At 37.0% G+C, this 15606-nt stretch overlaps 1 protein-coding gene across 6 annotated transcripts; it reads left to right on the forward strand.

Annotated features, from left to right (window-relative positions):
* Positions 1 to 2542: 2542 nt before the first annotated feature.
* Positions 2543 to 15111, forward strand: LOC125670208 (phytanoyl-CoA hydroxylase-interacting protein-like). 6 transcript variants are annotated; one of them, XM_048905263.2, is made up of 6 exons: positions 2543 to 2823; positions 4119 to 4151; positions 11157 to 11460; positions 12720 to 12763; positions 12857 to 13115; positions 13889 to 15111. In XM_048905263.2, the coding sequence occupies exons 2-6, from the start codon at positions 4125 to 4127 to the stop codon at positions 14578 to 14580; spliced, it is 1326 nt and encodes a 441-aa protein (XP_048761220.2). In that variant the 5' UTR covers positions 2543 to 2823; positions 4119 to 4124; the 3' UTR covers positions 14581 to 15111. The 6 variants fall into 6 exon arrangements, with proteins under 6 accessions (XP_048761220.2, XP_048761211.2, XP_055996802.1 ...); XM_048905254.2 differs by having other exon boundaries at positions 2595 to 2823; positions 12717 to 12763; XM_056140827.1 differs by having other exon boundaries at positions 2666 to 2823; positions 4119 to 5206; positions 12717 to 12763.
* Positions 15112 to 15606: the final 495 nt, after the last annotated feature.

Here is a 15606-nt window from a genome sequence, read left to right on the forward strand (position 1 = left end):
GCATATGGCATGTCAAACGTTGCAATATTTGATCTTTTCCATTTGTATTGTATAATTTTCCATTTGTATTCTATATTTTTTATTTGCATTGTATAATTTTTCATTTGCATTGTATAATTTTCATTTGTATTGTATATTTTTCCATTTGTATTCTATATTTTCCATTTGTATTGTATAATTTTCCATTTGTATTCTATATTTTCCATTTGCATTGTATAATTTTTCATTTGTATTGTATCCAGGGAATGTTTATTTTGATTTGTTACGAAGGATTTCATTAGTTAACGTCATTGATGTACCACATCCGTAGACGTGCTTAGCACACAAGGCCGAAGCAATGACGTTTCTTTATCGTGCCAACGCCTGTGAAGCGATACGGAATTTCTGTTTTTAAGGTCATTACGGAAAGACCCGTGATTGCTGAGTGTTTGGCAAAGGATCAATCACTGTCTTTGTTTATGTCTTAGGTTTGATGCGGCAATGACAGTAACGGTTCTCGAATTCACGACCTCTTGCCCACAAACCAAGCGATATATTACTGAGCTACCGCGATCAGGTTCATGCAGGATTAGTTATTTTTGAAAATACGTAGCTAGCTCTAATAATGGCGAATCCCCCTCCCCCTGATCATTTAAAAAAAAAAATAGAACTGTCCAGAAAAGCATGCACATTTTTATTTAGTCAGAATTCAGTAGATTCGGGGGACTTAATTCGGCCCTTGGGTCCCCACAAATTGTTAACATCGAGTTTGCCTTGTTACAACTATTCCATGGATTCATCTTAAGTTATCGTTTATCGAATTTGGTAATGCGCTCGAGATGTTGAAGAGGTAAAGTTCAGGAGCCACGTTTCGCAGGAATGTACCGTATTTGCTAAGTGTAATGGCGTACACCCCCCTCCCCCAATTAATTGATCGCTTTTATGCGTCTAATGTGATCAGCATATTCAAACTAGTCTCTTATTTAACCACTGGATGGTCTATATAATTCTCAACGAAAGGATGCAGTAAACTGCTGGATGTCTGGGGACTGTCTTAAGATCCCTAATGAGTCCAGTGCAAAGCCTTGGCGGAGGGGGTGGGGGCTTACAGGGGGAGGGCGAAGTCAGTGGCGGATTTAAGAAGGGCGCACCCCCCCCCCCCCCAATTTTTTAATTTAAGGTAAATCTTGTTTAGAAAAATGTATTAAAAGATGAAAGAAGCAATAATTTCTTCTATTCCTGGAGAAATAAATGACAAAATCTTTTGATTTCTTGAATTACTTTATTGAGAGAACTTAATTTTTCCAGAAACCCTTAAAATTTGCGTCATTTTACTAATTTTACTTTATCAATAATGACATATTTCAAGCCCTATAAAATCTGTAAAATCCAGGAGCTTTCGGGGGTTTCGCCTCCTGGACCCACTGGGGGCCGCCTCAAGGCGCTCCCCAGACCCCCTGCCTCATAAAGACTTTAGTGGCGCCCCCGTAACCGCAATTCCTGGATCTGCCCCTGGAAGTCCTCTGGAACAAGTGCGTTTTGACAAAATAAAACGTACATGCATGCTTTTTTCGACATCTATATATAAAATATCATATTTGTGAAGGAAGGGGGGGGGGGTCTCCCGGCGCAAGATTCCACATTACTAGCTACATGTATGTTCAACTAGTCCTTATATGGAACCGATCGCGGTAGTTCAGTAATATACCCTTTGGTTTGTAACCGTGAGGTCGCAAGTTCGAGTTCTACTCGTGTCATGGCTGCATCAAACCAGTTAATACTTTCCCATACGCATTGCTATCTAAAAAAGAGAATCACAGATCTTTCGGATAATGTGACCTTAAAAGCAGACATCCCGCGTTGCGACAGGCGTTGACACGTTAAAAAAACCCACTGCTACGCCACTGTGCGCGTACATGTAGCATAGTAAGTCTATTTGTGGTACGTCACGGCTAAATATAAGTGGGACCTAAACTAATGAAATCCTTCGTAACAAATAAAAATAAACAATCCCTCGGATGCAATACAAATGAAAGATATTGCAAATGGAAATTATACAATGCAAACGACAAAAATATATAATACAAATGGAAAATATGGAATACAAATGGAAAATTATACAATACAAATGGAAAATATAGAATACAAATGGAAAAATATACAATACAAATGGAAATTATACGATGCAAATGAAAAATTATACAATGCAAATGGAAAATATAGAATACAAATGGAAAATTATACAATACAAATGGAAAAGATCAAATATTGCAACGTTTGACATGCCATACCTGCATATGAGTTTGGTTATACATGTAATTTTAGAGCTCTATGTTGCGTTATTTCTAGATAGAAAATCCATGATGACAATAATTTAGGTGAGACCCAAGAAAACCGGGGGTCATGTGCCATATTCCTTCTTCCTCGTATTAAATATATAAAAGATACATGTATATATAATAGCCGCCCACTCATCCAAATATACACAGTTTGCATAAAGTGACCTAAAACAAATAGGGGTGCCGGCAGAGGACAACATGTTCCCAATCCTTTGATTTATTCAATAAAGTATGTTCGAAACAATAACCACAGTTGACATGCAATCCTCTCAGAATGCTTGTTTATCGGAATTAAAACTGCTGAATGATTGAGTGTCTTTTGCTAAAATTCAAATAGCTATTTAAATCTACATCTACTTTCGGTTTCAATTCCTGTACGTGATAAAAGGTGCAGTATGCACTATTACAGGATACACATTAACTGATTTCCTGCTGGGTTGTACAATTCCTGATATTTTCCCGTGTGTCCGCTTCATTCCTTACACCAGAGAATATTCCTAACGAAGTAAGTTTGACTCCATGTTTCATCTTTTATGTTTGTACCTAGACTTTCATCTTGAAAATCAATATATTCATGATGAGAATCGAATTTTGTGTTAATCTGACACCTAGTTGTGAATTTGACATTTCTTGAATCAGTCGGAGGACGTTGAGTAACTCAATGAAAAAGTCAGAGGTAGAATGCACTCACTAACGGTTTTAAAGGGGCGTGACCACGATCTTGGTTTAAAAAGAACACGTTATAATATGATAGTATTTGATACGTGTAAAACATGGCAACAAACCTAAATTTTGAAGAGAAAAAAAACAACCTGACACAGAGATGTATTCGGAAGTTGCCCGAGTTTGTCAGGACCTGCATCTTTTTAATCAGTATATTATATAGTTCAGGAAATAGATATCGTAAAATGAAAACATATACAGTACATACAATTTCATGTATATATTTTCATTTTACGCTATTTGTTTCATATTTTCTCATTCATTTTAAACTAGTCATTTGATACTAATCGTGTTATCCTGTCGAAATAAAAGAATTCATTGTTATTAAACAAGGCACGTACGAGTCCTGCTTACGTGACTCAGCTATCAAAATGGCACCAAAGTTGACGGTTTCGGTGAAAAAGAAACTTTTATTTCGAATATTTTCAGTTCTTTTTTTTTTTTTTTTTTTTTTTGCTCGCTCCATGAATTTGTTTATCACTTTACCTATGTCGAAATGTTGAATGTATTGACATACTTTATAGAAATCTTCATGTTCACACTTCCGCACGTGCACATCCTGACCAACGATAAGCGTTTCTTTACACCTATAAAGTGTATCCTGTTTAAAAGATACTTTAAATTCGCTTATTTATGAAAAATCTTTATTTCTATAATCAACCAACAAAAAAAAAAAAAAAAAATAAATAAATAAAATAAATATTAAAAAAAAAAATTGAAAATATAAATTGAAAAAAAAATTAAATAACATTGTCAATTTCTATCGATCAAAGATGGTGTCCACGCTCCTTTCACGATTTAGGTGTGTCGCGGTCTGGGTTCAAGTATCCTAGCACGTCAGGAGGTCATCAGCTTGTAATCCTTTATACAATTAGACAAGGACAAAACGCAAAACATTATGATCTAGATTTGAAGCTCTGACACGAAGGATATCTAACCACAAGAGAGCAAAGTAAATTAGATGATCGATCAATTTGTGTAGTTCACAACTTTTGGTGGAAACTTTGAAAAAGGAAACGAGTCATTTAAAAATGGTTTTCCAGATTCGTAATATAGATCTTATATATTTCCTTGTAGATTAACATGGACACACGTCCACAACAGACTAAGGTAATTCAATACATATTTAATGACTATCACAGTGGTCTATACGAGGATTTGTTTGGTTCTGACGGAGAGTAATAAGGCATTTGCTAACCGGTGAAAATTGGATTCAGTACGAGGGGTCCTTATATACTCGTCCTAGTCTTGTGATCCTCTCCGATGTTTCCAGAATTGTGAAATTCATGACAGTTGGGCTTAGGGTAAAGGCCCCAAGTTGTGGGCTAAGTTGGTCATATATTGCAAATATATTATTTATCTTAGAAAATATTCTTTCTTAACTTTGGACATGCACGATTATAATAAGCACTCAATTTTCTACCAATAATGTGAAATTCATGACCGCTGGGTTCAGGGTTAAGGCCCCAGGGTGGGGCTAGGTTGGTCATACATGTATATTGAATATTCATTTCATCTTAGACAAACTTCTTTACATGTGGACATCAAGGTCACAAATATGATCTAAATCTATCAGAAATATGTCCAAAAACACTAAAATGTCCTATTTTGGCAAAACTCGGTATTTTCGGGAAAATTTACCCCCTTAGGCCTCCACGTATGGCTTTGTCCCACTAGGGGCCTCAAAACACAGCCTCCAGACACCAACCTGGTTACTGCCCCCTCCCATCCCCGGTTCAGGAATTTCTTTGGATTTTTGAAAATTGAATTCGAATTCAGAAAATCGCAAATCTATTTTCACAGGTAGATTTTTATGGATGCAAAGTGTTTCAAAACTAAATTCCACAAATCAGAATGGAAGACTGTCATGAAGCAGGTCACTTTTAAAGGGAAAGAAACAAACTCGTACGGAATTGCTCGCTCTATGATGTAACTTGTAGAATCTTCTGGTATTTGATTGTGATTAGGGATTTAAATGTTGTTCGGTATGAATAGGAGAATATACAATTGGAGCATTATATAATGCCCATTCATGATTTAACTAGTGTGTATTTTCATTACATAATAAAACAGGACAATTGATTTTTATAAATAGTTTCACATTACTCATACCAGTATTTCCACATTCGCGGAGATTTGTACACAGCAAAAGGGCAAAGATGTCGGTAAGTCAGAGCATTGAAATCTTAACCAGTCGGGATCGAGATAACGGAATTATATTTGTTCAATTATAAGAGCAGGTATGCTTGTCTTCTTTCTTTTCTTTTTGACATTCATATTTTTTTTAACGTAGTCCTTGCTCAAAGTCAAGGTCGAGTTCATTCGATAAGTTTTTTTTTGTTTTTTGTTTTTTTACATTTTAAATTGAGATTTCTTGGACTGGGGCTGGGTTTAACTTTTACTGATTAAAAAAAAAAATAGCATTGACAAGTTTTTAAACTTATCCTAATTATAGCGCACTTTGGTGACGTAATGCACAAAACTGTAAACCATTTTTTACGGGGGCCAATGTACGTTTTCTGATTTACGTCTATGATGGATCAGTAGGGATCTGACATTTCAACACATTGTCATAATGACCGACCTTTTCCTACACACAATCTGTGATGTCAAAATGGCCGACATTTTCCTTCACACAATCTGTGATGTCAAAATGGCTGACCTTTTCCTACACACAATCTGTGATGTCATAATGGCTGACTTCCTTTCTACATATGTGAATCATTCAATGTCCTTTTAAATTTTCTTCCTTAGGTTGTTCGCCTACCCGGGTCAGTCTAATAGATTATTAGCCTATCCGGGTCACTCTAAAAGATTGTTAGCCTACCCGGGTCACTCTAAAAGATTGTTAGCCTACCCGGGTCACTCTAAAAGATTGTTAGCCTACCCGGGTCACTCTAATAGATTGTTAGCCTACCCGGGTCACTCTTATAGATTGTTAGCCTACCCGGATCACTTAGAGCATAATGTAAACTCTTTCTGTCGCCCCGCCTTGACTTGATGTGAACAAACAACTCTTAAACTGCACGAGGATGACGATAATACTTGGACCAATTACACCTCCGTGGTTCTTTAGAAGATGTTATTGAAGAGTATTCTACTGTAAAATTTAAAACTTCTCTCGTAGTCCCGACTGCAAATCACGAGGTTACAAATATATTCATGTTTCCAATGTTTTTGCCTTCCAATATCTCTACCAATTGTAATGATAGCCATTTCCTCGTGAATGTAATGCAGATGTGAACACTGAGCGTATGAATTTTTATACATTTTTTTGGCACGCTGTTTTTGGCTATATTTAGCTCTAAAACTTCATAGTTATTTCGGATTTCAAACATTTCGGTTGAGCATCACTGAAGAGACATTATTTGTCGAAATGCGCATCTGGTGCATCAAAATTGGTACCGTATAATTTTTGCATGTAGTATGTCTGTTTTAACGGTTGGGAATTTAGTCAAAAATGAAAGTAAAATCTAAATATCAAGAAAAACAAATTCAGTTTTGAAAATACGTGAGGGTGTGAACTGCGACAATTCATGCTAGCATACTTCATAGCGTGCGTTTATTTCTAAAGAAGCTAGCTCCCCAGCTTTTGACCACACACAGTGCTATAACTGGGTAGGTTCTATACTTATTTCAATGGTCCAAATATATTAGGCCTTTATTACTTAAACATATCCAGTAGAAGTTTTTATTTATTTATGTCGATTCAAATTTGGAAAGGGTTTGAAAGGGATCACATTTTGTGGCGGAAGGATTATTTGATAAAACAGTTCTAAATCTGCATAGATTTACAGTTTCTGTTTTATCCAATATGTTGTCAATATTTATACCCCTAGATGTGGATTTCAATTTTGAATAGTAGAGATTTGGAACAATTCAAATGTTATGAATTCATTAACTTTTGATTTAATACCTTATCTATATATTTTAATGAGGATTGCAAAAAACCTTAAGGATAGGACTATGCTTATTTAAGCCCATCGCTCCTCTCGAAACATAGATCGTCGACAACAGTCCGCCAAAGTCCTCGGTCTAGGGCTGCCCTCTCTAGTTGATTCCAGGTGTGCCCCAACTTCTTGATGTCTGCCTCAAGGTCGCGTCGCCAGGTGTTTCTTGGCCGTCCTCTCTTCCGTTTTCCCTGGGCATTCCATGAGTGCGCCTGCCTGGTGATGTTATTTTCGCTGGTTTCCTCGGAGTTTACCCAAACCATGCATCCCCATCTTCTGTGTTGGATCTCGTCTTCGGTTGGCAGTTGATTGGTACGCTGCCACAGGTCTGAGTTGCGGATGGCGTCAGGCCAATGGATCTGAAGGATTCTTCTCATGCAGCTGGTGATGAACGTCTGTACTTTTCTGGTGGTAGCCTTTGGAGTGGAACAGCCTGATCTTCGTGTGAGTCGACATCACCTTGGAGCTCCAGGTGTTCTTCAGCTGCAAGTATGCTGCCTCCGCCTTGTTGATTCTTGCTCTGACGTCTGAGTCTGCGTCCGTGGCCCCTTGCTTGTCAATGATGCTGACCAAATGTGTGAAGGTATCTACTTCTTCCAGCTCAATTTCATGCAGTGTGACTGGGTCTTCACTTTTTGTGTTGATCTTGGGGATCTTGATTTTGCCCTCATGGATCTTGAGACAAACTTGTGAAGAGGTAGGTATGTTGTTTTGTCCTGCATATATTGGTGACTGTAAGAAAGCAGGGCTTGGTCGTCAGCAAAGTCCAAGTCATCAAGCTGATCCCATAGCGCCCATCTCTTCTGTGTGCTGTTGACGTCTTCATGGTCCAGTCGATCACTAGGAGGAGGAGGCAAGGTGACAGAGGGCAGCCTTGTCTGACTCCAGTCCTCACTCTGAAACTGTCAATGAGCTGTCCACCATGGGCCACTCGGCAGGTAATACGCCGGTTTCGAGATACACCCGAGTTATTTCCCTTTGGAGAACTCTCTAACATAGTGAGGCGCGAAACAATTTGTTTACACGCGGGAGTGGGACTAATATTCATCACAGCGTAAGAGAATGTACTCAGTGAGTTTCGCATACACTGTTAGATTACCCGAATTCGACTGATACACATAAGCATTTAGGGAGTAATTTAATACATAGAATTCTTATCATATCACGTTATTTCGTTGGTCATAAATACCATATCTAAGATATTACTTGCAAATACGACATTGTTTTTATGTTTCCACTTTAGTAAAACATTTCTTTTAATAGTATTTTGTATTTCCCACATTTACATATCAAAAGAGAAGCCGCTTTTATTACATTTCATCGTCTTCCTCGTTGACTGTAGGTCCACTCTGTCCCACTTAGCCATTCAAAGTTCCACTAAATGCACCTCCTACACAGAAGAGTTCGTATCTCGAAACTGGCGTATTCCTTCGTAGTTTTTGATCAAGGTGACCAGTTTAGTTGACACTCCATAATGGCGTAGCAGCTTCCATAGGGTTTCACGGTCAACGCTATCAAACGCCTTCTCATAGTCAACGAAGTTGATGTACAGCGATGAGTTCCACTCTAAAGACTTCTCAACGATGATACGCAAGGTGGCAATTTGATCGATGCATTTGTTCTGGCGGAAGTCGGCCTGCTGGTCTCGGAGGAGGGGGTCAGCTGCGCATTTCATTCTCTCTAGAAGGATCCTGTTAAAGACCTTTCCTGGTACTGACAGAATCGTTATTCATCTGTAGTTTGTACAGTTGCTGAGGTCTCCTTTCTTGGGTAGCTTGATGAGGTAATCTTCCTTCCATTCTGCTGGTATCTCTTTTTCTTCTCATATTTTCAAGGAAACAGGATAGAACATCTCTATAGATGTTTTAAGGTCTGCTTTGAGAGCTTCTGCTGGGATGTTGTCTGGTCCTGCAGGCTTGCCGTTCCTAAGTAGCTTGATGGCTTTTCCTAAAATCCCCTAGCGTTGGTTGCCCACAATTGATGTCTAGGTCTCTGTCTGCTGGATCGATGTCATGGGGATTTCGGGGACGGGTCTGCTCAGGAGCTCTTCAAAGTGTTTTGTTTAGTTGTTGCTCTGTTTTTTTGGACAGTGTTTCCTTCCTTGTCCTGATTGGTCGCTCTGGTCTGATGTACTTTCGGACAGTTTCTTGGTGGTACGTGTCGTACAGCTGCTTCATGTAGTTACTGGCTGCTGCTTCCTCTGCCTGGCTGTCCACAGATTTCCGCTTGTCTGTTCTTGTGCCATTTTTCACTTCTCTGTTGGCTTTTGTGAAGTCTTTTTGTGCTTTATCTTTTGCTGCCCTTCTTCGGCTGTTGTTGACAGCTGTCTTCTTCTGTTTTCTCTCTTGTACCTTGCGTAATGTGTCCGCCGATATTTATTCCTTCTGTTTGTGTGTCTTTGGGCCTATTACTTCCTGACACGTATCTCTCTCACTTTTTGTCAGTGGGTTTCTAGATCAGTTTCTTCATCAAGCAGTTCTTGCAGCACTTGGTATTTTTTGGTGAGGAACAGCTTGGGATCTTCTCTGGTCGTTGGTTCTTTCAATAGGCCGATGTTGTACTTCTGCCTCTTTGTAGTTGGTCCCATTCAGTTCTTCTTCCGCTTCAGTTTGGCAACCAGTAGGTGGTGGTCGGATGTAACGTCTGCTCATCTTCTCACTCTTACATCTTGAAGGGACCTCCTGAATTTCATGGTCATGCAGATGTAGTCGATTTGGTTTTTCGTAACTAGATTTGGAGATACCCAGTTGGCCTTGTGTCTTCTTCTGTGTGGGGAAATGCTGCCATCGATGACCAGGTTGTTCATTGTACAGAGGTCTGCAAATCTTTCGCCATTCTCATTTATCCCTCCCAGTCCGTGTTGTCCCATTACTTTCTCATACCCGGTATTGTCATGTCCTATTTTGGTATTGAAGTCGTCCATGAGGATATTGACGTCTCTCTCTCTCTGTACTTGGATGTGGTGTTCTGCAGTCTGTCATAAAACCGGTCTGTTGCTTCTTCATCGCTCTTGTTGGTTGGAGGGAAGCGCTGGATGACGTTCATATATTGATCTTTCTCTTCTTAGTTCTGATGGATACTGTGGTGATTCTTGATCCATGTGCTTCCCATCCTTTCAGGGCCTGTTAAGCTGGTCCAGACAGCACGAGTGCTTCACCTTTTGTGAGTGTAGCTTTGTCTTCTTCATGCCCGGAATACAGTAACATCTCTCCGTTGAGCAGTCTCCTTTGTCCTGACTGTATCCAACAGATCTCGCTGATTCCAAGCAGTATGAGGTGACAGCATTTTATTTCTGCCGCTACTTGTGATGTTTTTCCTGTCTCATACATGGTCCATAAGTTCCATGTTCCGACATCGATGATCCTAATCGATAGAAGGGAGATCAGCCTTGTAGCTTCCGTTGGTTCACGGCTTTCCCTACACAGTGTCATAAGTCCTCTTGAAGAAGGTCTTTCTCTCCCAGGTTTGGAATTTGTTGTTTTATATATGTTATTGGCGTTTCTGTAAAAAGTTTGTTTTTACAGGATGGGGTTGTTAACCCCATTCCCAACCCTCCTCCAGACTTGGGACCGGCAGGGTGTTCCCAAAGTGTCACACACAGATGGAGTTAGGGCTAGGACTAAGCTCTTCTCAAAATTTGCTTGATATATTTTACCAAACAGAAAACTTCTATATTGATTTACGCGAAAATTTTGCATGAAAATTTATTATTTGGCCGATAATTGAAAAATTTGATATCTAATCCCCACTTTTTAAAGTTCCATTTATATTTTAAGGCAAAACTTTTTATTTAACTTATATATACAATTTTAAAAACTAACAATACACCAAATGTGTTCTTTTAAATTCTATATGATGAATTTTCCCGAATATGAAGTGCAAAAACGTCATAATTTATTTTCAATCTACAAACATTAAACTTTTAAACATGTATATTGGTAGAGGACAAAAGTGTGTATTGATCTGATGTAATAATTGATTTGAATTACCTGCGTTGTGTTGACACCGATAGACAAATCGAGTATATGCGAATAAATAGTAAGATTTTAAATGTGCAAAAACGCACTGTAGTTCAATAACGAGCACTATGACCCCAGTTTTTCTATTTAATTTCACAATTCTAGATTTTCAATGAGTACTGGTATTCTGTCTGTTATACTTTTAGATAGATATACACCGAATTGTGATTGAGATTGGTTTGGGTGATGAAAAATTAGCAAGGAGCCTAATCGTAAGGAGCGACGATGATGAAACGATACAAGACTGGAATACCACTTTAATTCTAGTCTCACACAAGTCATCCACATGCGTGGTATCAACTACAGTGGAGACCAAAACAAACAAGGAAGTCCGCGTTCAGATCCCAGCGGACGCGTCATTCTCCAAAGTCATGAAGGACTATACAGTGTACGTGTTCGGAGTACGTGCACAGGATTCCAAGGTCGTGTTCGAGTCTGAGGTGTTTCTCGGTAAGTGCTTCGAATTTTGAGATGGTGATTAATGATTCGGATAAAGACGTCATTGAAACATAACTCTCTATATATATAGTACACGTGTATATTAATTTCTCTATATAGTAAACGTGCATATTTTTCTATATAGTACACGTGTATATTATTCTCTCTATATAACACACTTTTATATTTTCTCTATATAGTACACGTGTGTATTATTTTCTCTATAGAGTACACGTGTATATTATTTTCTCTATATAGTAGATGTATGTATTATTTTCTCTATATAGTACACGTGTATATTGTTTTCTCTATATAGTACATGTGTGTATTATTTTCTCTATATAGTACACGTGTATATTATTTTCTCTATAGAGTACACGTGTATATTATTTTCTCTATATAGTAGATGTGTGTATTATTTTTTTCTATATAATACACGTGTATATTAATTCTCTATATAGTACACGTGTATATTATTTTCTCTATATAGTACACATGTATATTATTCTCTCTATATAGTGCACGTGTGCATTATTCTCTCTATGTAGCACACGTGCATATTTATTTCTCTATATAGTACACGTGTGTATTATTTTCTCTATATAGTACACGAACATATTATTCTCTCTGTATAATACACGTGTATATTATTTTCTCTATGTAGAACACGTGTATATTTTTCTCTATATAGTACACTTGTGTATTATTCTCTGTATATAGTACACGTATATATTTATTTCTCTATATAGTGCACATGTATATTATTTTCTCTATATTGTACACCTTTGTATTATTTCCTCTATATAGCGCACGTGTGTATTATTTTATCTATATAGTACAAATGTATATTATTCTCTATATATAGTACACGTGTATATTATTCTCTCTATATAGTACACGTGTATATTGTTTTCTCTATATAGTACACGTGTACATTATTTCTCACTATATAGTACATGTGTATATTATTGTCTTGCCCTTAGAGGTACGCAATGTACTTACAAAGAACACACTGAACTTGACCTAATTATGAAAAAAAAAATATCATATGTACAAATATCTTTCGCTTTTACATTTAAATTAATCAATATACGAAAAAGCGTATTTAAGATTTCCAATTTTACAAAATTACCAGAATTTAATTATTGAGCGTCTTAAAAAACCTACTCTTCTAAAGGGGATAGTTTTCGTTGGATTAAGTGTAGTTCTGCATTGATAGTTATATGTTTTTAAGTTTCAGATAATGATTTAAATTTTTCTTTCCAAAGTAGATCCCGAACATCATGAAAACAATGACGAATCTACATTACATTTAGTAAGTAAATAAATTTTCAAAATATCTTCTATAATTGGCTATATAGCACGTATTGTTCATTTCAAACACCATTTTGTCTTTTTCGTATTTCAGAGCACAGTTAAAGTTACTATAACGCATACACCTGCATCACAATACGCAATTAAATGTCTACATAGAGGGACATGTATAATCTTCCTTGTGGATCTCGAATCAAAGGAGAAATACTGCTTTAAAAGTAGCGGTAATGCCCACAAGCTCATCACGCCTTTAACACCTTTAAAAGATTACAAGCTAACACTCTATCTCGGGGATGGCATGCATCCAGAAAATGTCAATTTGACATCTACAGCAAAATCACAATTTCGAGCTGGTGAGTATTTATTCATCTATTGATAAATTCATATCCTACGGTGCTTAAAATTGTTACTAGAAATAGATTTAAGTAATTGGTTCTACTGCAGGCAATGGTAGAGACGGAAATATTTTTAAGTCTGACAGAGTACCTTATCTCAACGAAAGTTTGTTCAGGCAGGGGTCATATGTTATCTCCAACTATTGAAAAACAACTTTGGGTACACGTTCAATGCCTTTACGAAACTACGTCAGTCATCAATTATAGCCATAAAAAAATAACAGGAAAAGGAGAGAGTAAAACACTTTCTTTCATATATCTAGCTTCTTTTAATCGTTATTCAAAAACCAGTTTAAGATATCTTTTAAGAAGAAATACTACACTAAAGAAATTTGCTACGGATGAAAAGTGGAGGATGTGTACAACACTTTTTTGAAATTGAAACCTTTCAGTTTTACTTTCTTCAGTCAGTTTATGCAGTTTTAGTTGAAAGTAGTCGGAAGAAAAGAAAAACCAACAACCAAGTGAAAACTGCTGCTATACTCGAACTCGCGATTTACAGACACCAACCTACTGAGCTACTCATTTAAGGAAATAAATCTAAAAGGGATAGTCAAACATTTGCTGATATTTATAGTTTCTCATGTTTTAAAAGGAAGTTAGCCGTTATGACGATGTAGTACATACATCCTTTATCGCCTTAAACACACTCAATTATACAGGGTCAACACTATATACGTCTCAGTATTTCAGTCATATAGAGCTAAAACAATTAAACTTTTTCCTTTCAGTTATGACTAAACGAGAGATAGGATTGCTCTGCAAGGAAGCCGCCAAATTTAGTTTCCGGTTTCCCTATAATCCATTCGTTCCAATTTCACATCTCTATAGGAACAAACCAGACGCATACTACAACAACATATTTACAAAGAAGTGTGGAATCATGGGTAAATACATGAAAAACGACGGTGGAGACCAAGCATCGCCATTAAACAGAGCAATACGTGGCCTGTTTTTCAGTGCTCACTTGATGAGGGACACACTCCTCCCACCGATCGTGTCGCCTTTTGGAGATGTGCGATTACATATCCCGTCGACGTTTTTTCTGAATCCACACCTGAATCTTTATTTTGCGGATTTTTATTGTCATGTTGTAAATCATCACGTTACTCTTGTTGTAACAGTAAAAGAGAGCGATTCCGATAAGTTTTGTGAAGAAAGATTGGTTAGATTAAATCCTACAAATAATCCTTTTCTATATTTTGATGCTCGCTCTAATGTCAGTTTCGTTAATATGGCAGTAAATATCGAAGTATTGTATACCGAGGATATCGATTTAAAAAAATTACGACATCCTACGCGTAGTGGGGAAGTATTCTTCTCAAAATGTCCAACTAAAGGCGATTCTAAAACTAAGTCCTTCTCGGGGGGACCCAAAAATGAAAATTGCGATATTTGTAATTTAACACCCAAGCATGATTGAATATCACAAATGTTCTTTTTTTACCACTTGTAACATCGTACAGCAAAGTAAAATTAATTTTACCTGAATGAAATTTTAACTTTGGCGGACATAACGTTTTATATTATTAACTAGTTTTCAACAAATTTATTTTTAAATACACCATTATAGACATATTTATTTTCATCCAAAGAAGTTTTACCTCCTCGCCGTGAAAATCTTGTTTAATGTTCTCATTTTACGGATGAGGTGATCAATGTCTACACATTACAGTTTGTGTTTATCTATAATTTGTTCATTTTTATTGAAGTTTCCATTGATATTTCCAATTCTACATCTCTACCATTTTAATGAATCAATTTTATTTACACTCTTAAGATACATACATAGTTTGGTGACGTTTTATTTTTGTTGTTTTTTTTATTTTTGTATGCGTCATAAATATTGTGTGTACAATTTATATCACTTTTGTTTTGTAATTGTTTATACACTAGTGAATCTAATAATGTCTCTTTTGTCTTGACCCAATTAATAAATTGATCACCAATAGAAGTATATTGGTAGTTATTTTCAAGTGACCGGAAATACTTTATTAGCCGGATAATACGTACACGTCACAGGTACTTGTTTCATACATGGGTCCCCCTCCTTAATAATACCATAAGGAGGGGGACCCATGCATGAAACAAGTGCCTGTGGTACACGTAAAATAAAACAAAACATACACAACGGAACAGAACCACTGTTTCAGACGCTGCTTCAAACTACAAGACCAAACCCTTTATTTATTTGAGCATTTGCTCCCGGGCTATCTTCTGAAGGAATAATGTCTCAAATGGTATACCCACAGTAATTTGAGGTCCCGCATATGAGACAATAAACCTTACCTAAATTCTGGATGTGAGATCCAATCTTCTCTTCTCCGTCAACCAGCAAACTAACATAGATACGCAGAAGCGCCTTCTATTTATACTTCCACTCAATTCTGCTTATTCATATACTAGTCTCCAAAACGTTTGAGACAATGTACAACACACAAGGAATAGC

This window comes from Ostrea edulis, chromosome 1, assembly GCF_947568905.1.
Source record: "Ostrea edulis chromosome 1, xbOstEdul1.1, whole genome shotgun sequence".
Classification (NCBI taxonomy): Eukaryota; Metazoa; Mollusca; class Bivalvia; order Ostreida; family Ostreidae; genus Ostrea; species Ostrea edulis.

Coding starts and splice junctions, on each gene's coding strand:
- LOC125670208 (XM_048905254.2), top strand. CDS start 4,125: ATGGACACACGTCCACAACAGACTAAG. Junction 4,152..11,156: donor CACGTCCACAACAGACTAAG/GTAATTCAATAC, acceptor TTATACTTTTAG/ATAGATATACACCGAATTGT. Junction 11,461..12,716: donor CGAGTCTGAGGTGTTTCTCG/GTAAGTGCTTCG, acceptor TTCTTTCCAAAG/TAGATCCCGAACATCATGAA.